At 55.6% G+C, this 22,415-nt stretch overlaps 3 protein-coding genes across 5 annotated transcripts in view; 2 read left to right on the forward strand and 1 right to left on the reverse strand.

The window, feature by feature from the left end:
* The first annotated feature begins 1,135 nt into the window (after nucleotides 1–1,135).
* LOC102070267 (Na(+)/H(+) exchange regulatory cofactor NHE-RF1) lies at nucleotides 1,136–10,737 on the forward strand. Its single transcript, XM_074554847.1, has 6 exons — nucleotides 1,136–1,605; nucleotides 7,370–7,531; nucleotides 8,273–8,426; nucleotides 8,930–8,970; nucleotides 9,488–9,589; nucleotides 9,682–10,737. Exons 1-6 carry the CDS (start codon nucleotides 1,213–1,215, stop codon nucleotides 9,832–9,834), a joined length of 1,005 nt encoding a protein of 334 aa, XP_074410948.1. The 5' UTR covers nucleotides 1,136–1,212; the 3' UTR covers nucleotides 9,835–10,737.
* Nucleotides 10,425–16,518, reverse strand: NAT9 (N-acetyltransferase 9). Of its 2 annotated transcripts, XM_005495588.4 has the most exons (6): nucleotides 16,170–16,516; nucleotides 15,399–15,508; nucleotides 14,262–14,396; nucleotides 13,982–14,041; nucleotides 13,711–13,805; nucleotides 10,425–13,623 (listed from the first exon to the last, which is right to left on the reverse strand). In XM_005495588.4, exons 1-6 carry the CDS (start codon nucleotides 16,244–16,246, stop codon nucleotides 13,477–13,479), a joined length of 624 nt encoding a protein of 207 aa, XP_005495645.2. In that variant the 5' UTR covers nucleotides 16,247–16,516; the 3' UTR covers nucleotides 10,425–13,476. The 2 variants fall into 2 exon arrangements, with proteins under 2 accessions (XP_005495645.2, XP_074410953.1); XM_074554852.1 differs by lacking the exon at nucleotides 13,982–14,041 and having other exon boundaries at nucleotides 16,170–16,518.
* Nucleotides 16,519–16,939: 421 nt separating this feature from the next.
* Nucleotides 16,940–22,415, forward strand: part of TMEM104 (transmembrane protein 104) — a 42,716-nt gene continuing 37,240 nt past the window's right edge. For both annotated transcript variants that reach the window (XM_005495589.4, XM_014273161.3), the window contains exons 1-4: nucleotides 16,940–17,059; nucleotides 18,309–18,426; nucleotides 20,210–20,331; nucleotides 22,212–22,293. In XM_005495589.4, coding sequence (XP_005495646.1) covers nucleotides 18,382–18,426; nucleotides 20,210–20,331; nucleotides 22,212–22,293 — 249 coding nt within the window. In that variant the 5' untranslated portion in view covers nucleotides 16,940–17,059; nucleotides 18,309–18,381. The remainder of the gene's footprint in view (nucleotides 17,060–18,308; nucleotides 18,427–20,209; nucleotides 20,332–22,211; nucleotides 22,294–22,415) is intronic.

Consider the following 22,415-nt stretch of genomic DNA (forward strand, 5'->3'; position numbering starts at 1 on the left):
CGGCCCCCCGAGCACACGGGGGGTTCTCCGGCCGCTGGGGTCCCTGAGCAGGGTTTTGGGGCACAGCGCCTTGTGAGAGACGTGTGCCACGGCATGCAGCTGTGCCCTCCTTGCTTGCGGTCTGCAGCTCGGTTAAACTCGGTCCCGGCTGCCCCGAGGACCTTTGCCCAGGAACTTCAGCCAGGCCCTGCACTGGGAGACAGCTCCGTGCTGTCCTCTCTGGGACAGTCCCAGGAGCCAGCCCTGCCTGGCACCAGCAGCCTTGCGGCACGGCCGGAGCAGCCCAGGCTGGTTACTGCCTTGCTCTGTCCCGGCTGAGTCCGAACCCCAGCATCTCACATGCTCATGACCCCCTGCAGCTACTCGTGCTCTCAGTCCGTGAGCAGAGAACCCGGAGCCAGGGCAGAGCAAATCCCCTGGGGTTCCCTCCCCCTTCCCCCATTCGGGCCGTCAGATCCAGGGGGCTGAGCAAGGGTCAGGGGCGGCTGGGGGAACAGGGCTGGCATCTCATTTCCACTGCAAAACGAGTTACCTGCCCTCTTCCCGGCCCGCCCTCCCGCGCAGTTTCCATTTGGGGATTTTATTTCACTTATTTTTGTTTTACTTCGAGCATCCCTCCGCCTCTACGTCGGAGAAGCGCTGGGAGCAACTGCAGCCTTCAAGGACTGGGTGAGGGTATGGGATGGATGTTCCCCGAGAGGCCACCCGGGACGTGCCGCGGAGCAGGAACAGCTGGGAGCGTCCCGCCGATCTCCGGCCGTCGTCGGGGCTGTCTCCGGGACGGCGGCAGAGCCGATCCCCGGCTCGGGGAGTTTAGCAAGAATCGGGAGTTGCCGCGGTGGGCTCGGGTGGCACCAGGGGCGGGCGGAGGTGGCTGCGGGGCAGTGGAAGGTCGGAACCCAGGGGGAGCGGTCCGGTCCCGCTGCAGCCACCGCGACCCCGCGGCGCCGCGCCCGGAGCGCCCCGCCGGGGCGAGAGCACATTTGCATACCCACCCGCCTAATTTGCATAACAGCAGCTCTAAATTTTGCATAGCCACGCCCCATCACTGTCCTTATTTGGCGGGCATCATCCCGTCCCGCGCTCCGATTGGCGGCCGCCGGGCCCGCGCCCCGCCCCCCTATATAAGGCGTGCGGAGGGCCCGTTGCCGCGCAGTGCGCTGAGTGCGGGTGGCGGGACGGGCCCGCTGCTGCTCCGCCGCTTCCCCCGCCATGAGCAGCGGCGCGGGCCCCGCCGCCCGGCTGTGCCGCCTGGAGCGCGGCCCGGATGGCTACGGCTTCCACCTGCACGGTGAGAAGGGCAAGCCGGGCCAGTTCATCCGTCTGGTGGAGGCGGGCTCGCCGGCCGAGCGGTCGGGGCTGCGCGCTGGGGACCGGCTGCTGGAGGTGGACGGCGAGAACGTGGAACGGGAGAGCCATCAGCAGGTGGTGGAGCGGATCCGCGCCGCCGCCGGCACCGTCAGTCTTCTCGTCGTAGATTCGACGGCCGAGGATCAGCTGCCGAAGCAGGGCGGGGCGGGCGCCGAGCCGCCGGTGGTCGGCGGGCAGGCGGCTCCGGTACCGGCGGAGCCCGCGGCGCGGGAGCCCGGTGGTGGCGACCAGCGGGTAAATGAGCGGCCGGGGGAACGGGACTCGGAGGTTTTCGGGGCAGAGGGTGTTGTCCGAGGAGGAGGAGTTGCGATCGGCCGCGGTCGCCTTCCAAACGAGCGAGCGGCAGCCGCGGCCGCCCTGGGCGTTGTGTGTGGTTTCGGTCTCGATTCTTTCTTTTTTTACTTTGCTTTAAACGCGGCTCCCCAGAAGCCCCGGGTCCTGCCGCGCCCGGCTGCTTTGCCTTTTTTATTTTAAATATTTTTTTTCCCTCTAAATGGTCCTGTCTCCCAGTGACGGGCGGGGGCAGGCGGGCGCACCGGGCTGCCCGTTCGGTCCTGTGCTGCGGGGCCGGTAAAACGGGATGAGGAAAGCAACACGGGGAGCTTTGAGCCCAGAACTGGACTGAGGGGGGCCGGCACTAACCCACCCCAAAATACAACAAAAATCCCGTGGCAGAGGTTGTTCGGGGCTGAGACTGCAGGTATTGGTAGTAGTCACTCCTGCTGCGGTGTGGACATAGCAGAGCTCCTCCCGGGCTGGGGGCTCGATCCTGGCAGTCAGTCCCCACAGACGCTTCCTAACTCAGGAATGTTGGCCTTAAGCACGCGTGGGAGTGAGCAGTTGCACAAACAAAGTGATGTAGAAAGGTGAGGAATTGAGAAACAGCTGACCTTTCATGCCCCAAGCGGTTCCTAAGAAACGCTAGGGGCTCTGGGAGAGAATACTGCCTTTTATTTACCCAGCAAAGACGTGTTTGTTGTTACAACAGACATGTGGATGGCTCCCTGGGCAGCAGCCTCTTGAGTTCCCAGTGTGAGCAACCTTCTGGGGAAATCTTATGACCTGTTCCCAGAGAGGTTGGTGTAGTGGAGCCTTCCCAGTGTTGGTGCTGAGTCCCGAGAAGAGCTGGGTGCCTCGCTGAGCTGCTGTCAACATAGGGTTTTGCTGAGGATTAGGTGGTTTTGAGCTGTATCTCCTGTGGGACTTTAGCCTGTGCTTGTTCCCCTGGTTGGGCTGATCCACTGCCGGCAGAGCTCTCATCACTGCCTGGCTAAAACATCACTCCAGCACCTCCCTGATGGGCTTATTTGGGTGGGAACAGCCGTGTTCTATCCCCGTGCTGTCTTGCTGGCTGTCCCCTGTATGATCCCAGGTCCCTCACGTGTGGCCCCGGAGCTGCCCCATGCAGGGAGAACGTGCCTGCTCTCCCGTATGTCACAGTGCCAGCACTCCCTCCCAGGGGCTAGCAAGACTCTGCTCTGCTTTCTGCTCCCACGACTCTCCATGGGTTGGGAAAAATAAAGGGGATGTTCTTAATGCAGCTCAGGTGAGTCCCCTACCCAGCTTGGGGGCTAAGGACGTGCAGTCCCCAAAGAGGATGGAGCCCTCTCATGCTGTGGGACTGCTGCCTGCTCGCTGTGTTGGCTGGAGTGATGGAAAGGGCTTAGGAAGCTGCAGATGCCCCGCAGGATTTTGGGAGACAGCCCCAGCTGGAGATACCTCATGGCTTTGGGGGACAGTCTTGGCTGAAGGCTCCCCACAGTTTTGGGGAGCAGGCTCAGGGCACAGCCCATGCACGGTTACTGCTGGCGGTTTCTCTGCCAGTGGTTTCTCTCCTCACTAGATCAGGAAGCAGGTGACATGGGGTGGCCCCAGACGGTTTCTCAACAGGTAGCAGCAGGAAATCTTGCGGCTGGGGGCAGGGCCCAGCGGAAAAGTGGCTTTGGAGGCATCGCCCAGGCCAGGCACCCACCAGGCAGGGTGGGATCCTGAGCCCAGCCAGAGCAGGCAGAGAGAGATTTCTCTCCAGTGAGGCAGGAACACACTGCTGGGCTGTTGCTGGCCACTGGCAGGCAACCAGTGCTGGCTGCTCCATCCCCCTGCAGCCCCATCCCATCACTGTGGGTTGGTAGGATTTCCTGGGATCTCAGGGAAAGCAGGAGATTTGCACGTGTCAGAGTTCTGTTTGCTTTATTGGGCTGGACTTGCCTTTATTTGTTTAACAAGCCTGGAGACGCTCAGGAGCTGGGAGAGCTGCTTGTGGTGAGCAATGTTTAATGTCTCCCACCCTCCAGCAGAATCCATTCTCTGTCCAAGCTGTTCTGGGTCCTGCATGACTGGGACTGCCAGGGATCTCAGATACCCCCACAGGTCCCTGAGGCAGTTGTGGGAGGCTCCTTTTTCATTCCTATCAAACCCTGAGTGTGCAGATCCCCCTGATGCTGTGGTGGAGGTTTTGAGCCTCCCTGGGAAGCCGGTCCATGCCCTCCTGTCTGCGGTGCTGAGCCAGTGTGGTGGCAGTTTCACAGCCCTCAGGTCAGCCCCATTTCCTGGGGCCCTGTGCCGTGGGGGTGTCCCCTCACCAAGAGCTGTGACAGTTTGTCTGCCTCCGGCTGTATTTCCGGAGGCTTCAGCTGCTCGGGAGTGGCTTGAGAAAGTTTCACACAAGCTGCACAGTGTTCCCAGGGCAGCACAGCGCTCTGCTACCGGGGCAAGGCATTTGCTACCAGCCTCAGGCTTCCCTCTTGCAAATTTGGTGTTCAATTAGAGCCCTTCCTGCCGGCAAGGCTCATCCCTCCTTGTAAAACCTGGGAGAGCCTCCCAGGCTGGGTTTCAGAGTGTAACAGGGAGCAGTTCCCCCGGCATTGGGAGCGTTGCACCGGGGTAGCTGGAGTTTAATTAGGAAATGAATTAAATTTCCTCTCAAGGCAGCTGCATGAAAAGCAGCTCCAGTCAAACAGGACGTGACAGGGATGCTGCAAAGGAGGCTGCTTTGCATCCCCTTTGTATGAAGCCCGAATGTGTGAGCCAGATTTTGGGACCCGTGTGAATTTGCTGGCTCAGGCATCCTCAGAGCTCTTGTGTTTCTCTTTGAGTAACTGGGAAGGTTGCTGCCGCCAGCAGGCTTGATGCTGCCTGTAGGGCTGCAGGGAATTTCCTGGGACTTGAGGCTTCAAAAGCTGTCCTGGAATTGCTATGGAGTGGCTGGGAAATGGGGTGGGGCTGTGCAGCTGAGGTCCCCACAACCCTGGGATTGCTGGTCCTGCCGGGTGGCTGAAGGTGCTGCACACATCTGGGTGTGCCCCAAATCCTGTTTCAGGGTAGGAGCAGCTGTGCAGTGCTCCTGAAGTGCTCATGCCGAGCGGGCATCTCTGCAGACAGAGACCTCTCTGCCTTCCCTGGGTGAGAGGGGAGGCGTGGGATGCCTCTGCAGGGCTGATTGCAGCTCCCCCCACTGCCCTCCCTGCCTGAGGGTGTAATTGCTTGTAACAAGGCTCTGCCAGCTAATCCCAGCGCGGCAGGAGAGCTGCTGGCCTTGCAGGACAGGATGCAGCAGCTTAGAGAAATTAGGGGCATTTCCACTGCCCAGCTCCCAGCTCCATAGCCACGGGTATCCTTGGGTTGTTGGCCCCAAACCCTCTTGCCTCACATCACTCAGCGCAGAGGGGACTTTGGGGCTGAAAGGATGCACTGCCATGGGGTGCTCACCCCGTGGATGGGCAGGATACGGCTGCTGGAGGATCAGATGCATTTGTTTTCCTCTCTGGATGGCAGAATGGTGGCTGCCTGCAGGGTTTTTGTGACCTGGGGAGGGTCAGGCAGCCTGGCATGCTGGGCTGGAGGGGCTGCTGGGGGGCCGGGTCACGGCTTGGCCAGGCTGCCCTGCAGCGAGTGCTGCTGCCCTGGCCAGCTGCCTCTGCAGGATCAGTGCCTCCCTCACCGCCGTGACCTGTCCCTGTGTCCTGAGACATCTGTCCGCCCTGCAGGACTTCCCATCCCCCCAAAACTCATGGCACCAGCATCTCAGCGAGCTCAGGCTGCCAGGGCTTTGTTGGTATGGGTGGGAGCAGAGCCCTCCCTCCTCCTCCTCGCCCGGGAGCGCTGCCAGCCCTGCTTGCTGGGTGCTCCCTCTGGCTTTGTCCTGAGCTATCGGCGTGGAGCAGCCCCACAGAGCTGCCAAGGGCACCGGCGGCTCCAGAGCCTGAACCCTTGCTCAGGGTTGAGCCAGGGCAGGGCTCTGGGGAGGTGCCACCTTCATCCAGCAGCTCCTGCCCTTTGTCATTATTTTGGGTACTGTCTGTCCCCACTGTTGGGGATTTCTGCTGTCTCAACACCCCGTGAACCTGCTCACCTGGGCACGGCGTGGGGACGGGAGGGCAGAAGGGGCGAAGTCGAGGGGGTCACAATGCTCCACCCAGGCAGGGAATCCACAGCTGGGCTGCTGCATGGGGCATGTGCAGCTGGCACACGTGGAGACCAAGTCCTGCATGCCAGGGCTGAGGCATCTCGGGATCACCTTCCCTCCTGGCAGATGTGCTGGGTGCTGCCTGCACCTCCCTTCCCAGGGCGTTGTCAGGTGCTGCTGGGGTGGTGGCCAGCCTTGACCATGAAGGAAGGTGTTGTGCAAGAGGATGGGGCTTTATCAGGGCTTTATTGCAGCGCTGGGCTTAGCAATTGTAAATGTGTCACCCCGGCCCGTGTGGGACCCTGTGCCACACCAGTGTGTCAGACAGGGGCTGTCAGCACCCCAGGACCCAGGTGTTCCCTGCTGTGGACAAAGGTGATTTTGTGCCAAGATGCAAGAGTGCTGTGCAGGTGTAAAGAGCATCCTGGTGCAGGTGTGGGAGGACAAATTCCTGCAGTGCCTGTCCTCAGTGATGCTATGGGCACCCACAGAGAAAAAATTATCTCAGATGAAAGATTAAATACACCCCCTTGGTGAGGAATATTCCAGCAGTTTGAGTGAGCCTTGGCTGCTGGGAGAGCCCAACCAAAGCCCAGGTTCTGGTGATCAAGGTGGGATCAAACCATTTTATATATAAATTGTAAAAGTGCTGTTGGGTGCTAGGGTCAGAGCAGTTCTGACAGTGTGACATGCAGGTGTCTGGTTTATGTCACCTGGTTCCTCTGATGCTTCCTGGACATCCCACTCCCTGCTGGCTGAGCAAGGGCAGTTCCTGTGTGCCAGGCTCCCAGGGATGCTCCTGCTGCTTCCTGCTGCTCACAGTGTGGGGGGCTTAGAGGGCACCAGGGGGGCCAAGTGTGGCTGCCCCAGTGGGGCTCCCTGGCTCCAGGTACTGGTGGACCCACAGGTCAAGGTGAAACCAGGTGCAGATGAGCTGGGTGTTGCCTCCTGGAGAGGTGAACGTCCCAGTCACGCCGCCCCAGTGGAGCTGGTTTCTGTTTTGCAATCCTGGAAGGTCACGCTGGGGCATGGAGGTGCCTCAGCATTACAGCTGCTCCATCTGGGCTCCAGCTGCCTCGCTGAGCCCTGTGTGCCCCTGCCCTGTGACAGTGGCTGTGGGGTGCTCTGGGCTGAGCCCATGGCTGGGTTTGCCATGGGGAGTGGCACTTGGCAGGGGGGTGATGCCAGGCACCTGTGCCAGCCCCTGAGACCTCTCCAGTGGCCAAAGCTTCCCAGTGGATGGGCTGGAGTGGGGGTGCTTCCCAGCCACCTGGGCTGGGTTTCCTCCTCCACCTTCATGGCAGTTGAAGCCCTGATCCCAAAAGGAAGAGCGTGGTCTGGGAACACACACATAATAACAAGTTTCTTCAATGTTTCACTGCAATTAGCATGCCCTGAACCTAAGTAATTAATTAGAGCCCAGCATCATAGGGTGTTTGGCACCCTGCATCCTGTCTTGAGGTGTCAGTGCCCACAGGTGGCCACCTGAGGATGGTGTCCCTGGTGCTCCAGCAGCTCTCTGGGGTTCCTGCTGCTGTCCTTGGCTGTTGGGGGGTGCGGGAGCAGTTCACCCACAGATTGTTCCCTTTGCAGGAGGAGCTGAGACCTCGGCTGTGCCACATGAAGAAGGGCCCCGATGGCTACGGCTTCAACCTGCACAGTGACAAGAGCCGCCCCGGGCAGTACGTGCGCGCCGTGGACCCCGGCTCGCCGGCCGAGGCGGCGGGGCTGGCCCCCCAGGACCGCATCATCGAGGTGTGCTGGGCCAGGGGAGCTCAGGGGGGCTCTCTGGGAGCCTTGGCACTCCCCCACAGCCCGGGAGGCAGCTGCCCTTGGCCAGGGAGGCACACAGTGTCCCTGCTGCCGCTGGTGACTCACGGCACAGCCGCCCAACCTGCGCCAGCCTGCCGGTCCCCACCCACGGGTGCAGCACTGGGGAGGGCTGGCACTGAGCATTAATTAGCTGTCTGGGGGTTAATGAGCAGTAGCACTGTCCCTGGGGATCCCCTGGGTGGCACAGGCTGGGACAAGGTGCACGATGATGGCGACTCCTGCTGTCAGGTGTGACCAGGGTGGGGATGAGCTCAGGTTTGTGCCATGTGGGATGATGATCCATGAGAGCAAGGACCAGCTGAGCCCCAGCCCTGCTGCTCACCGGGGTGTGGGGCTGCTGCCTCTTCTGGGGTGAAGCTTGTGGGGTTTCTGGAGACCATCACTTGGCACAAGGGTTTTGAGCCAGCCCTGGGTCCATGTGCTGTTGGGAGTTCCCTGCCAGCTTTGCCCATTCGACCCCATGCCAATTACTCAGAGGAAAATCTGCTTTTAATGAGTTTTTTCTGGCTTCCCTGCTAATCCCTGTGAGGCCATGAATGCCTGTGGGGGCTATGGGGTGGCTGTGCTGGGATTATGAGCAGTACCAAGGCTGGTACCTGACCCCTGCATGGTGCTTGTGAGGGATGGGTGTCCCCCAGCTGCAGTGGTGATGTGTACCTGCAGGTGAATGGTGTGTGCATGGAGGGCAAGCAGCACAGTGACGTGGTGGCAGCCATCAAGGCGAGTGGTGACGAGACCAAGCTGCTGGTGGTGGACATGCTCACAGATGAGTTCTTCAAGAAGTGCAAGGTGGTGCCCTCAGAGCAGCACCTGACAGGTGGGCTGGGGACTGTGCCTCTGGGAGGGGTTTGTGCCACCTCTGGTGGCTCTGTGTCACCTTCTCACCAAACCTAAGGGTGCTGAGCCCTGGGAGGTGGCCTTATCACCTTGGGGCCAAGCAGAATCACCTGGCTTTGGCGTCTCCCTGCTTAGCCAAGGGCCCCATGCAGGGCTGGTGGGGCTGACGTGGGCAGGTTTATGGCCCTGGGTTGCACTTTGGCAGGGTTTATGGCCTGGGCAGCAAACAGGCATCAGCTGCCCTTTGCTCTCCAGGAGGATGGGGAAGGGGTCTCACTGGGCTCCACGTCGCAGCTGCCATCGTGTGGATGCCACCATTCCCCTGTGCCACGGGGCTGGCTGCAGCGGGTGGTTAAAAAGTTCAGGACCTGGCCAGACCCTGGGCAGTGTTGTGTGAGCATTGGCCATGTGCAGCCTTGGCTTGCCCTCCACTGGCAAGGGGACAAAGCAAACACATCCTCACCCTGTGTCCTCATCCCACAGGTCCCTTGCCAGAACCAGTAGCCAATGGTGATATAGGGAAGGTAAGAGCCTTGTCTTGATTTTAATTCCATGTATGCCCATCTCCAGTCAGGGACCCTCCTGTTCATGCTCCCTGTGCCCATGGGTGGGGGATGCCACCAGATCCTGCAGTGGTCTCAGCCTGCCACACAAGAGCTGGTGCCACTGGGAAGGGAACTGGTGTCCTCCAGGAAGGGGGATGCTTGTGCTGCTGAGTTTGATGGAGGTGGCTGTTTTCCTGCTCTCTTTTGCCTTCTGATACTGCAGGGCTGGGAGCCCTTGTGCTGCAGTAGGGAAGTAGCACCCAGCCCTGCAGCCACCCTCCTCCTCCTCTTCCTGCTAAAGCCAGGGCAGTCAGGCCGGGGTTTAATCCTTGCCGGCCCCGATGGGCAGCGCTGGAGGTATTTATGTGCCTGGAGCTTGCCGGGGATTACGTGCAGCAAGGACGGATTTCATGGCCCCCTGGGTGGGGTTTGCGGCTCTGGAGGCTGTTGTCAGGCCCCGGGGCTGGAGCTCACGCTGTGTCCCTGCTCCCCTCAGGAGAACGGGGCCGAGCCACAGCCGGTGTCGGTGTCGGAGCGCCCGCCCAGCCCCGCGGCCCCGGCCGTGTCCCCGCCGTGCCCCAGCGAGAGCCGTGGCCAGGTAGGGCTGGGAGTGCGGGGGAGGCGGTGCCTGGGTCTGGGTTACCCCCGCCGTGGGGCTGACACCCCTCTGAGCCCCAGCCTCACCCACAGGACGGTGACAGTCACCACTCAGCATCCGGCTCCCTGCTGGACCTCGACATCCCGCTGGCCGTGGCCAAGGAGCGCGCGCACCAGAAGCGCACCAGCAAGAGGGCACCCCAGATGGACTGGAGCAAGAAAAACGAACTGTTCAGCAACCTGTGAAGGCCCTGAGGCGGGGTGGGTGTCTTCTAGCACCCCCCCAGCCCCATACCCACCTCTCCTGCACTCCTCTCCTCCCTGCCATGGGCTCCTGGTAGAGATGTGGGGCTGCTCCCTCCACCCTGACCCAAGAGCTGGGCTTGGTGGCCAGTGAGCATCCCTCAGAGGGGTTCTGGCCCGGGGGTGCTGGGGGTGCCCCCTCCCGAAAGCTCATCCCCAGGGTGCTCCTCCAGCCCTGCCTTGAAGCCCTGCACACCCTGGTAAGCACAAGCAGGGGTTTGGGAGGGATCAAGGGTTTGGGGTGGCCTGATGCCCAACACTCCTGGTCCCCACTGTTCCCTGTTTCTTCCCCCATCCCAAACCTCATCTCTGTTTGAGATCCCTCTCCCCCAAATTACCCTTTAGCTGTAAAACCTGAGGCTTTAATGTCTTCTCCCAAACCCCACCTGCCCAGCCACTGACCACAGCCAGGGCATTTCACCCTGGCCTGGCAAGCTCCGTCCACAATGACCCTGTCCCTTTGCCTCTTCAGCTGCAAGGAGGGGTATGGGTGCCCAGCACTGGGGAGTACCCAGCACCCTGCCCCGGGGCAAATTTTGGGAGAGGAGAGGGTGTCTGGAGCCAGCACAGCAAGCAATAATAGTCTCCTTTGCTCCTGCACACTCCTGGAGACGGAGCCAATCAGGGTTTGAATCCAACACTGTTTAATTTAAAAGCTTCTCACAGACTTTTTGGTTTTTTTCTGAAATGAGTGTTTTTCCAATCACATCTATTTTTTTTAAACCTGTATTTTGTGGAAATTCTTCCTGTGGATGTTTTGTTTCCATGTGCTGCAATCAGGTGTTGTTGTACTGTTGAGCTCAAGAGAAATTCTGTTTACTGGAATAAACCTTTCTGACTTCACAAGTCTGGTTTAAGGCTAAATCCTTCCAGAGCCTGAGAGGGTGCAGAGGGCTTGCTGTGGCCCTCTGGGGCTTGGGGGAAAAATGGGTAACTGGGGGGCACTGGGCCTGGTTTGGTGCCCCTCAGCACGTGATGGGGACAGGCTGAGGAGGCACCGGCTGGTCCCAGTGGGGGTTAATGCCTCGGGGTGATTAATGAGCTTTAATCCCTGGGGAGTGAGGGGGGGCAGGGAGGGGAAGGGTGGTGATGCAAAGCTCTAATCTGGGTCTGCTGGCCAGGCTGGAGGGCAGGAGCTTTGTTTGGGGCAGCCCAAATGTGCCCCCAGCCCCTACAGGGGGTTTTGGGATGACTCTGGGCTGCACCTGGGTTGAGGGAAGGCAGGGGGATCAGTGAGGGGAGGGGTGCTTGTCCCTCTGAATGAATGGATGTAGCCTTGGGTGGCACAGTAGGACAAGGCAGGGCTGTGCCTGGCCTCTGTCTGGTATTTTTGCTTCCTCCCCTTCTGCACACTCTTGTTTTGTGCTCCAAATCTGCAAAGAAGCTTTTCCACCTGAGCACACAAATGGTCACAGATCTTTGCGCCTCAAGTGACACCTAGGTGACAAAGTGCCACCAGATTCCTGGGGATGTGCAGGCTGTCACTTCCTCCTGGAAGCAGGGGGAGCCCATTCCAGCTTGTCTCATCCTCCAAAGACGTGTCCTCTGAGGGAAGGTGTGCCCTGTTTTCCCATCCTCATCCCATTGGGGCAGCAGGACACCCCTACCTGGCATGGATGCCACAGGGAGCAGGGCAGGAGTGGGGGCACCCAGCAGGTCCCAGCAGCATCTTTTCCCTCTTGGCCTGCTCAGAGCAGCTGGGCCCTGGTTCCCTGTGGGAGCCCTGTGTGAGCCCTGCCAGGACTCTTCTCCCCAGCCTCTGGGGTGGGCTGAGCTCCGGGCCATGCCCAGCTCTGTGAGGGTTGCCAGGGAAAGGCTGTTCCCAGCCGCCTGCCGAGCCCGGGGATGCCAAGCGGGGCCCTCGCTGCCTCCAGAGCAACCAGCCGGGCACAGGAGCGGGCACAGGAGATCACCCTGCCCCTTCCCCTGGCAGCAGAGGGGAAAAGAAATTATTTTTCCCACATTGGTTGGGTTTTAGGGGAGCAAATCCCAGCCCAGCTCCATCTCTCCTGCCGGTTTGGCCTCGCTCCTCTGGCAGAGGGATGAGACACTTCACGGAAGGAGCACCAGAGCCAGCAGTTCACCCAGCAGGTTCTGCAAATCTGAGAGGCAGGAGGATTACCAGCCCTTGTCATGGTAATCCCAGCAGGAAGTAGAGCAGCTCTTCACTTTATTACCACACAAAGCTTTCACTACAACTAAATCCACACTAAATACTTGTTTAAAATGCCATGATACACTGTTCCCATACTTGGTTTTAATATTAGTCACAGGAATAATGTATTTAAATTAGCTAAAATCGGAAAACTAAAGCCCCCAGGCCCTACAAACTCAGGCACAGCAACAATAAAAATTCCACAGACTGCCAGTCTCCAAAACATCCCTCGGCAAATCTGAAAGTTATTACCTGATCTTCTATCACTGAAACAGATAATTTGTGGTCTAGGATTAGAGCTGCTGTTACAGTATGAAAACACACAGGAGCATCAGTTATCCTTCTTACCTTCTGTCCTCTACTCTGAGCAGCTTCCCTGCTGTGGACAGTGTGTGTAGGGCAGGACAGGTCAGGCTGAGTCACTGCACAGGGAAGTTTGTCCAGTTGAAGTCAGGCAAGTGCCTCTTTTTCATCCATGGACCTCAGATCTACTGCAGCAGAGGCTGGATAACTCCTGCCCTAAATATATCTGCCCCCCAGTAAGAGAGCTTTCCCCCACGTTCATCTTTATCTTAGTGGAGAGCAGCAAATGGACCCTGCAGGCTCAGCAGAGTGAATCCTGAGCTGGTGGAAGAAGGGAGCTGTCTCCTTTCAGTGTGTTCTCCTTTCTTTCATCAAGGCAGCCAAGGAAAATGAAGTGCAACATCACTGCTGGCCGAGGTTTTCAGCCCTGAAGCTGGAGGGGGTTTGTCTCAGAAGCCTCCTGCAGCTCTCAGCCCCCTCATAGTGGTGGGGCTCAGCTCTAGCCTTGATCAGCCAATATCAACAATTTCCATCCTATTTACTTGCCCTTCGTTTGTGCTCACCCCCATCTGAGCTCCTCCCTGCCAGGACCCAGCAGTGCCCCCCTGCAAACTACCACACTCCAGAAAACTGGGTTTAAAGGGTCTCTGATGTCCTTTACAACTTCTGAGCCACTTTTTGAGCTACCAAAGAAAGCAGCTTAGCCACACGTAGTGCTCAGGCACTTCAGAATCTTTGTGATTTTTTAATTTTTTATTCAAGAGTAAAAAAAAGAATGAGCTGCCAGCATATGAAACCTCCTCACTCGTGAATCCTGATTTAAGAGCAGTGGGAGAAGTTTCTGCTTGTCCAGGAATCAACTGCTGGTGATTTTAGGCTCTGTTGGAACAGCAAATCAAAGTCAGAGTCATTCCTCGCCAAACCTATGAGTTAGTGGCTGTTCCCCAGGTCCAAATTTCAGGCAGTAATCCTGGCTGGTGGAGCAAAGTGCAAAGTTGACAAGATGACAAAGCAGCTGAAGGAGACAGAACAGCTCCACTGTTGGCTCTCTGGTGTCTTCCACACCCAGACCTTGCAACAACGTCCAACTTCTCCCTGGAAACCCAGCTGGTGTCTGGAGGTGTCTGTCAGCTGTCCTGCACCCCAGCTGGCTGCCTCAGCTCAGCGTAACTCTTCTCCTCCACGTGCTTTGTCTGCTCCAGGAGCCACTGTCTCTCCTGGTCACTGACATCCAGCCTCAGGGTCACCTCCTGGAAAACGCTGTTCACAGCAACCTGCAGCACACACAGAGAAAGCAGCTCAAGCCCAGCCACAGGGCAAATGCTGCTCACATCCTCTGGGGAGATGGGCTGTTACTGCACCTCCTTAAAGTGAAGCTTTTTGAACATGCAGATACTGGCTTCATTTTCCTGACCAATCTTAGCCTCAAACTTGGTGATCCCCAGTTTTCTCACTCCTGCAGGAGAAATCAGAGAGAGAGGCACTTCTATTACATGCCACATCTGTAAAAGCACAAGACTCCTGCCCTGTGGGCCAGATGCATCCCTTGCTACCCTGCCTGTATCACTGGGAATTATGTGCTCCCAGACCTCAGCCCCCCACACTCCTGTTGGTGCACTGAGCCACCCTCACCGTAGGCCATCATCAGCAGAGTTGCCTCCTTGCCAAACCCTCTGCCACGGCAGCTGGGCTCTGAAAGAGAGAGCACAGAGTCAGCATCCAGCTGGGGGAGACAAACCAGCCACAGCAGGCACTTGTCAGAGGAGGCTGTGACCTGGGCACGCCATGGGCTGATCAGGCCTGAACAGCCATGGTAAAGCATGAGAATAAAAAGCTGATGCAGGAACATCAACACCTCTCTGCAGCACGCAGCCACAGGGACAGAGCCCCAAGCTGTGAAGCAGAACTTGACCTGCAATCATGATTTCGATCTCGCCCACAGTCGGGTCCTCGGTGTTGGTGAGGAAGAGATTCACATCCCCGACCATGCAGTTCTCCTCCTCCTGCCCAGGCCAGAGCTCTGAGTCCAGCACGATGAAAGTGCACTCTGGGGAAAACAAAAATGTGGCAGCATCTTCAGAGTGTGCTGATAATTATTCATAAATGACCAAAGAATGAAATTAAAGGTGCACAATGTACAGAGGAATAACAGTTTCCACATGTTAACAGCAAGGAAGAGTTAATAATTTGGCTTCCCACATCAGGTGACCAGGTGTGCCTGTTCCCACATGCAGAAAGGAAAAAATACTTGGAAAAACCTTTTGTGAGGGTGGCACAGACACCAAGACTAGAGACAGCCTGTGGAAGAAGTGTGAAAACTTCCTTCCTATGTCTGAGGTCTCCTTGCCTTGTCTTACTCAGCAGCAGGTTGGGGCAAAGAATTGTTTTGGTGCACAAGAGGCTGAGACTGAGTGATTCACCTGGTCCACATTATTGCCGCTCTGAGTAAGGTTTTTTATGCCACCTAAGACAAATGCTCCAGACTGAGCTCTTTGCCAGCTTCAGTATTTTTCAGCTCACTAAATTTCTACCAGGCTTTTATGGGCAGTGATTCATTACCTGTAGGAGAGTCAAGGAACCAATTTAGTCAACACACCTCAACCAGGTGATCATAAAATTGTACAATTTATCAAGGAGAAATACAGCCTTTGTTGTATTTCCTTCTACCTTTTGTATATCCTTCTACTTGTTGTATATCCTTCTACCTTTTTGCAACGATCAGACCTGGTGTTGGCTGTGCAGGAGTGATGCTTAATGATTTTCAGCTCAGCAAAAAATGCTGTGGGGAATGAATCACTACAGTCTTTGGGAAAACTGCATAAAAAAGATACAAACAGCTCGAGGAAGTGGATATTCTCCACTTCCCTGAATCTATACCAGCTGTAATGAGAAAACCTGTTCAAGCTGCTGTTGTAGAAAGTGTCACATCCCCTCTGGCTTATGGGAACTCACTCACAGGGAACTCATAGCTCACTGAGAGTCCTTCCCAGAATGGAAAGGCCCTGCTCACCACTCCCACCCTCGGTCAGAAAGCATTCCAGATGCTCACTGTCAGCGTCGTCCCGCCAGCTGCGCTGCATCTCGTACTCCTGCTCCAGGCTCAGGGGCTCCGAGGCCGTCAGGCGCTGCAGCTCCTCCGACTGCATCCACTCGTGGTACCTGGCAATGGAGCCGGCCCCACATCACTGCCCCGCTGCAGCACTCAGGAGGATCCCTCCAGTGCTCCAGGGATCAGCTCTGGAAACACCAGCCCGGCTTTTGTGGCAAATTAAAATGTATCTGCAAGCCTCTGTCCTTTATGGAACACAATGCCCTCTGGAAATTTAGGAAGTTTGCCTGTCCTGTGGCTTTGTCTGGAGTGCCCAATGCACACCTGATGTTATGGAGTTCTGATGCATTTCATCCCGACCAACACTGACACAGCACCACCTGGACACTGACAAAACACTAACGCTGCTATCTTTGTGCTGATTTACTTTACAAACTGTTGGCATGCCTAATTCATCAACCATCCACCTGGCTTTACACGCTGAAGCTTTGCTCTTGCACCGTCACCAGGGAAAGGCCTCAGTGAACACAAGAACTGCGGTGCTCCCTCAGAGCCGGGATCTCCCAGCGGCACAGGTGAGGCTCTGACAGCAGAGCTGGCACCGAGCTCAGCGTGACAGGGACGGCGCTGCCACCCCAGGGCACTGAGGGTGAATCGCTGGCTGATTCCGGGGGAAGCGGGCCCTGTCCCGACCCAGCACTGTCCGCAAAGGGAGGAGGGGAATCGGACCGTGCAGGAGCGCCCGAGGAGGGCACGGGCACGGGCACGTACCGGGGCACGTGCGCAGCGGTGTACGGCACCAGCGTCACCTTCTTGCCCCGCAGCACCGTGTCCTGGTTAATCTTCATGGCCTCTGCACTGAGGGGGAGACCCGGCACCCCGCTCCGTGTTCCCGGCGAGGGCAAGGGATGGGGCAACGCGGCCTGGCGCCTTTCGGGAGCGAGAGGCAGCTCTCAGAGTGTGGATCGCCCAGATCGCACCAATACGGCCGCATTAACAGGCCCGAATCCCTGCTGCGACATCCCGACGGGACCCCGGGGCTGGGCAGGGGACCCGGGACCGACGGGAACCGGCACCGGGAGCTCACGCATCTCACGCATGCGCGCCCTACGGGCTCCTACGCATGCGCACAGACCCCGGGGCCGTCCCGCACGGAATGTGTGGCGTCATCGCTCCGCCCCGTGTGACCCCGCCCTGTTCGTGCTGCGCCCCGCCCCGCCTCTCCACGACTCCACCCCCATTGCCCCGCCCATGTTCCTGCGAGGCCCCGCCTCTCCCTCTCCGCCCGTCCTCCTGTGGCCCAATCACGGTCGGTGCATTCCCCCTGTCCCCGCCCCTGCTCCATCCCCGCCCCACTTCTGCCGCAACTGGACACGCCCATTCCTGCCACGGCCACGCCCCTTTCTGCCACACCCCATTTTCCATGCCACGCCTCCTTCTGGGCCGCGCCCATTCGTACTCACGCCCCTTGGGGCCCCGCCCCGTCTCTCCCATGCCCCGCCCCCTACCCTCACCCAATCACGATCGCCGCCTTCACCCCGCCCCGCCCCGCCCCGCGAGCCTGTCACGTGCGCGGAAGGCCCCGCGCTCGGGCAGCGCGTGCGCCGTGAGTGCCCCCGCGCGGCCGGGGGCGGGGCCGCCGGCACGAGCCGCTGGCGCTGGTGAGGGGCCGGGGGTCCCGCGGGGCCCGGGCGGGACGCGGCCCTCAGAGGGGCTGCGGGGCGGCCCTGTGCGGGGACAGCGTGCGGCGAGCGCCGGGAGGGGGCTCGACGGGCGGGGACAGGCCTGGGGAGGGTCCTGCTGCAGGCCGGGGTGTGCAGTGGAGCAGCGGGACCCGGGTCTGGGGAGAACGCCCTGGGGTGAGGGAGGGGCTGCCGGAGTTGTCGGCGCTCTGTGGGGCGAGGGGAGTTTCCCCGGAGAGGGCAGGGGGTGCGAGCAGCGTTCCGCCTGTGGTGCAGGCCGGGGGAGGGCCAGGGGCTCTGGTGCCCTTGGGGCTCCTGGTGTCGGTTCCTCCGCCCGGGCTGGGGCCTGCACGGGGACACGCTGCCCCGGCCCGGAGCGTCCGTTGTCTCTCTGCTTGCTCTGTGTCTGCCAAGCTTGGCTTCAGTGTTTGGAGCCGAGGTTTGTTGTAAAAGGCGGTGTTTGATCTCTCCTTCTGAGGCTGGTCCAGTTGTGGCCTCAGTGAGTTATGCTGCCTGATTCTTTCCTGGCATTCAGCGTGGGTGTACAAGCTTCTAACTGGGCTTTGTAGTGGAGCTCAGCTTGGGCTGATGGTTTGTCCCAGCTGGTGGGGCCGAGTAGGAGCACATGTAGAAGTGTGAAGCCCTTAATGCAATTATGGCTATTTATTGACACAGAAACCTTCCAGAAGGCATCAGTTCCTCCAAACACGTCTAGTTTTTTAGAAACAATGTAAAGGTTCCCAGATACTTCTGCTTTGGAAATGTTGGTGCATGAAAAGCATCTTGGTGTGTCTTTAATAGGTCCAATATTTTAATTTGTCTACTTATTTCTGTACTTGAAATTAGGAGGAGAGACTTTAGGCTGGTTTTTTGATTTGTGGGAGGCACATGTTTGCAAGGAGTAGTAGCTGCATGAGAAGCAGCAGTTGGAGATCATTTGCAAGGCAGTAATTTTTCTTCTTGAGGTTTTAGTTGTCTGGAACAGCCCCTCTGGCTGTTTGGAGAAGATGAAGTTTGGTCATCACATGCTGTGAAAGGGCAGGGCCTTTTGGTTGCTTTTAAACCAGTTTTAACAGGTATGAAAACTTCTCACAGGGTACTGAACCAAGTGGGGTCTGTCTGAAGGGCTGAAATCTGTTCAAATACCAGAAAACTGATGTGCCAAAGCTAACTTGTGAATTCTTCCTTTTTCCAGCAAAGATAACACAGTGTTATGATGTTTCCCTAGGTGACAGAAGTTGAAAACACCTTTCCACAAACACCCTTGTGGCTTTGCTCTGGGCTTCCCCTCCCTCTCCAGGATGGCAGGTGGCATCACTGACACCGGAGAGCTTTACTCTCCCTATGTAAGTTCCACTGCTTGTGCGTTTGGTCACAAGATTTTTTTCAAAATCCTCCTTCCTCAGCATTTTGCTTGCAAATCCTACTTCCTCATGGACGTAACATCAGCATTTCAGGAGATTATGGGGGTCAAAGTGTTAGTGTTTGTAGTTATATGGGGTTTTTAGACATCACAGGTGATTTTTCATAAGGTAAAGGGATGATATGTGCTTGAAGTATAGATCAAAAAGTGCTGGAAAGAGCTTCATGTCCCATACCAGCTCTTCATCCTTCTGTCCACTTTCTTACATTTTGTTAATGTTTTCATTAGCCCAAATTGTCATTGGAATCGACAGAGGGGACTTGGACATGGAAACTACGCCACTTTCTTCCTTTTTGTTGCTTTATGTAAACATTTTCCCCTGAATTGCTCCAAGTTTACTTAGCTGCAGCTGTTGCAGTAATTTGTTTTCTACCACTTCAGTGGAAGTGAGTAATTTAGAGGTTTCTTCCCTGTAATGTGGTGTCCTGTGCAACTGCAGAGCCAATTACTGCTTTCCTATATTACTGGAAATACCGGTTTTCATAGCCACAAGTCTTCACAAAATGTCAGCTTTTAAAAACACTGCTTTGTAAACACTTTTTTTTTTAAAGTCAACTCAATAAATTTAGAACCAGCCCAGAAATCTGTGTGTTGGATTTTAAACGCTTTAAAATTTTCATCTCCCTGTTAATGATTAAATGTAGGAGAAGTGGATATTAGGCTGCAGAAGTAGGTCACAACTGAGAAAATGGAGAAGACACTAACTGGGATGTCTGGACCCTCAAGGATTAGTGTCACCTGCTCTTACATTGTTATGCTGGTGCTGCATGAATTTCCTGGGGCAATTTCAAAGGCTGAGGCTCTCCTCTTTCCCTGAAGATGTCTAACCTGGCTGAACATTCCAGGCACCATTCTCATTTCTGCTTGACCAAAGGAGAGTCATGGCTCTGGGATGTTCAGCAAAAGATGAATTTGCTGTAATTATGCCAGTGAGTGCTCTCAGGGTCACTGGGGAATCATTCTCCTGATGTTAATTGCTCCACACCCAGAAAAGTCTGCTCGTACACTGCTCTTTACTGGTTTTCCTCTGGAGGGACTCTGACCTATATTAAAAAAAAGCCCCACTAAAGCACAACAACTTTGGCAGCTTTTGATCTTTAAGTGAGCTAAATTCTTAGCCTGGGGGGTCCTGTCCATGTGCAGAGTTCTCTTTTGTCTCTGGACACTGAAAAAGCTCATTGCCAGAGAAGATAAAATTCTTTCCCTTCAGGAAGTAAAATCCCTTCTTCACAATATGCTCAGCTTCTTACTGGTAAAATAGCAAGCAGGCTTTGAAATAGAATTCTTTTTGGATATTTCCTGCTTGACTGAGAATAAAAGGTCCTTAAAAGGTACATAGCCATAACTGCTTGTGTTCAGGTCAGATAAAAAGGAGAGACCCCAACCCACAGAACACACCTTCTGGTAGAAGCCAGTGATTTGAAAACAAACAAATCTCATGCACTTTATAACTTTACAAGCTAGAGAGAAAAAATATAATTTAAAATAATTAGAAAAATAGAGGGGAATAGCTGTTTCTCCAGAAATGTGCTGACACCTACATTGTTCTCTTTGGAGTTCAGTCCCTTCCTCCAGGTATTTCTCACATGGACTTGTTCCCACCCTGCTGGCTCAGGGATTGCCCTTTCCATGTAAATCAGGGTGCATGTGGGGTGTTTTGGATGATTCCTGCCCACTCTGATGCTGGATGGTGTGGCTGATTACAGGTTGGCCTGGTGTACATGTTCAACCTCATTGTTGGAACAGGAGCCCTGACCATGCCCAAGGCCTTTGCCACAGCAGGGTGGCTCGTCAGCCTCGTCCTCCTGATGTTCCTGGGATTTATGAGGTAGGATGTGTGTGTGTTTCTGTCTGTCTGTCTGTCTCTTTAGGGGACTGGGAGGTTCAGCTGGGTGAGGACAGTGTAAAGACTTTTGCTGTTTTCCTTTGTGCTCTGTCCCTCTGCTCCTTGCGTGTTGATTTCTGCAGTGGTGTTGCCTGAGTTGGAAGGATGCACTTCCTGACTCTCTGATACATCCCATTTCCTGACTGATGGGAAGGACTTTTCCTCCAGTCCAGAGTCTTGTGGGACCTTTATCCCCTCTACCTTTCTGACATTGTCCTCGCTGTGGATACATTCCATGCTTGCCTCTGTCACAGATCAGTTCCCCAAACACCAACCAGGTCTCGGGTGGCACAGGGTCAAGTCTTTGCTTTGTGACTTGCAGATGTGTAAGCTTTCTCTTGGCTTCTGGCAATGCTTTCACAGCTGAAAGAGTGTCAGGAACATGAATTCCTGCATAGCCAGGCCTGTCTTAGGCCCTTCAGGCCTTTGGTGCTCAAGGCTCTGGAGATGGTCTCCTGTTTGTCACACTGGTTCACTGTGAGCTGCTGCCCAGGTACCTCCCTGCTGGAGCAGCAGGTGGAGCTGAAGGCTGTGGATACAGCACTGAAGAGTTGCTGCTACAATTGCCGTCTTCTGGTGGGCTGGGAATCCCTGCTTGCTTCTTGCTTGGCTTTAAAATAAAATAAAACAAAATTCCCTCCTGCCATTTCTACAGATGGACTTTTGAAGTGCCAGCCTTTTCAGTAAGCAGTTCTGCCAGCCTGAATGTGCCTTTGATTTGGAGGCAGAGCTTTTGGGATCTGTTCTGTGCTGCTGTGCAGGGAGACTGTATGGTCAAATGCTTGTGACTGCCCCACCTCAGAGCTGGGTGCTGCAAAGGCTTGGTAAAATGATATCTGTGGGGTTTCCAGTAACTGGGAGCTTTAGGAGAAATTCCTTTTAGCTATGTTAGTTTAAAAGCATAAATTCAACATAGGGAATTCAGCACCAGCAGACAATCCTTCAAGGTCAGCAGGAGCACAAACCTCCAAATCTGTGTACCAGAACTGCCCTGGATTAAGCTCAGAAGGCACAGCTCAAAGTGCTGCAGGCCTTGGAACTCTTGCTTTTGTTCTGGTGCTTGGGACTTCCTCATTCCCACTGGGCACCTTTGGCACAGGAAAAGCCTGGGCAGCAATTGCTACACAGGCCTCAGCACTTCCTTTTATTCTTGCAAAACTCATCTCTTACTTGAACTCAGTAGGCAAGTCCAGCTCCTGAAGTAGTGAGAAACCACTTTAAAGCCTTGAATAAGATTGATTTGAGGGGGTTTTAAAATTTATTTATTAATATTACAGTACTGGTTTTAGCTGAGATAATAATATTCATTCCATCAGTGTCTCCCTGGACAGCTTTTCCACTGGCCTCCAGCATTTGCCTGCATGTGTTATGTGCTCCTTCTTATATTGTTGCTTTGCTTCTGATGCCATGTGTAAGATTCTTTAAGGGACCAGAGTATCTTTGCAATGAGCTTCAGAGAAGAACTGGGTTTGTCATAGGTTCTAAAAAGAGGAAGGAAATTTGCTTTCTAAGAAAGATCAAAGTTCTCTTGCTGTCTTCAACCCACAGGAACACCAGGAATGTGCCTTCCAAATATCTAAAATGTCTTATTATATCTGAAGGTGTGTTATATTGTGGTCTGCTTGAACACCTGAATCTCAAAAGCAGAAGGAAGCAATAAACTGAGATGAAACACTATCAAAACAGTGTGTGGGGAACTGGCAAAAGGATTGTTTTGGTTTGTTTGTTTTCTCCTACAAACAGATGGGAATTATTCTCCATCTCTGTTCAGTGACAGTTCTTGACTATTACTGATGATATCAATTGAATTCTTCTCTCTGTAGCTATATGACTACAACCTTTGTGGTGGAAGCCATGGCAGCTGCAAATGCCCAGCTGAGGTGGAAGAGAATGGAAAAACGCAAGGTTTGTGTGGGTTTCATTTTCCTTTTCCTCCTGTTGTTTTATCACGTAGGATTTTCCTGGCATTCCTCTGCATCTTTGCCTTGTCTTGTTACTAACTCTAAGGAAATAAATTTCTACTGTAC

The sequence above is a fragment of the Zonotrichia albicollis genome, chromosome 19 (assembly GCF_047830755.1).
Source record: "Zonotrichia albicollis isolate bZonAlb1 chromosome 19, bZonAlb1.hap1, whole genome shotgun sequence".
Classification (NCBI taxonomy): Eukaryota; Metazoa; Chordata; class Aves; order Passeriformes; family Passerellidae; genus Zonotrichia; species Zonotrichia albicollis.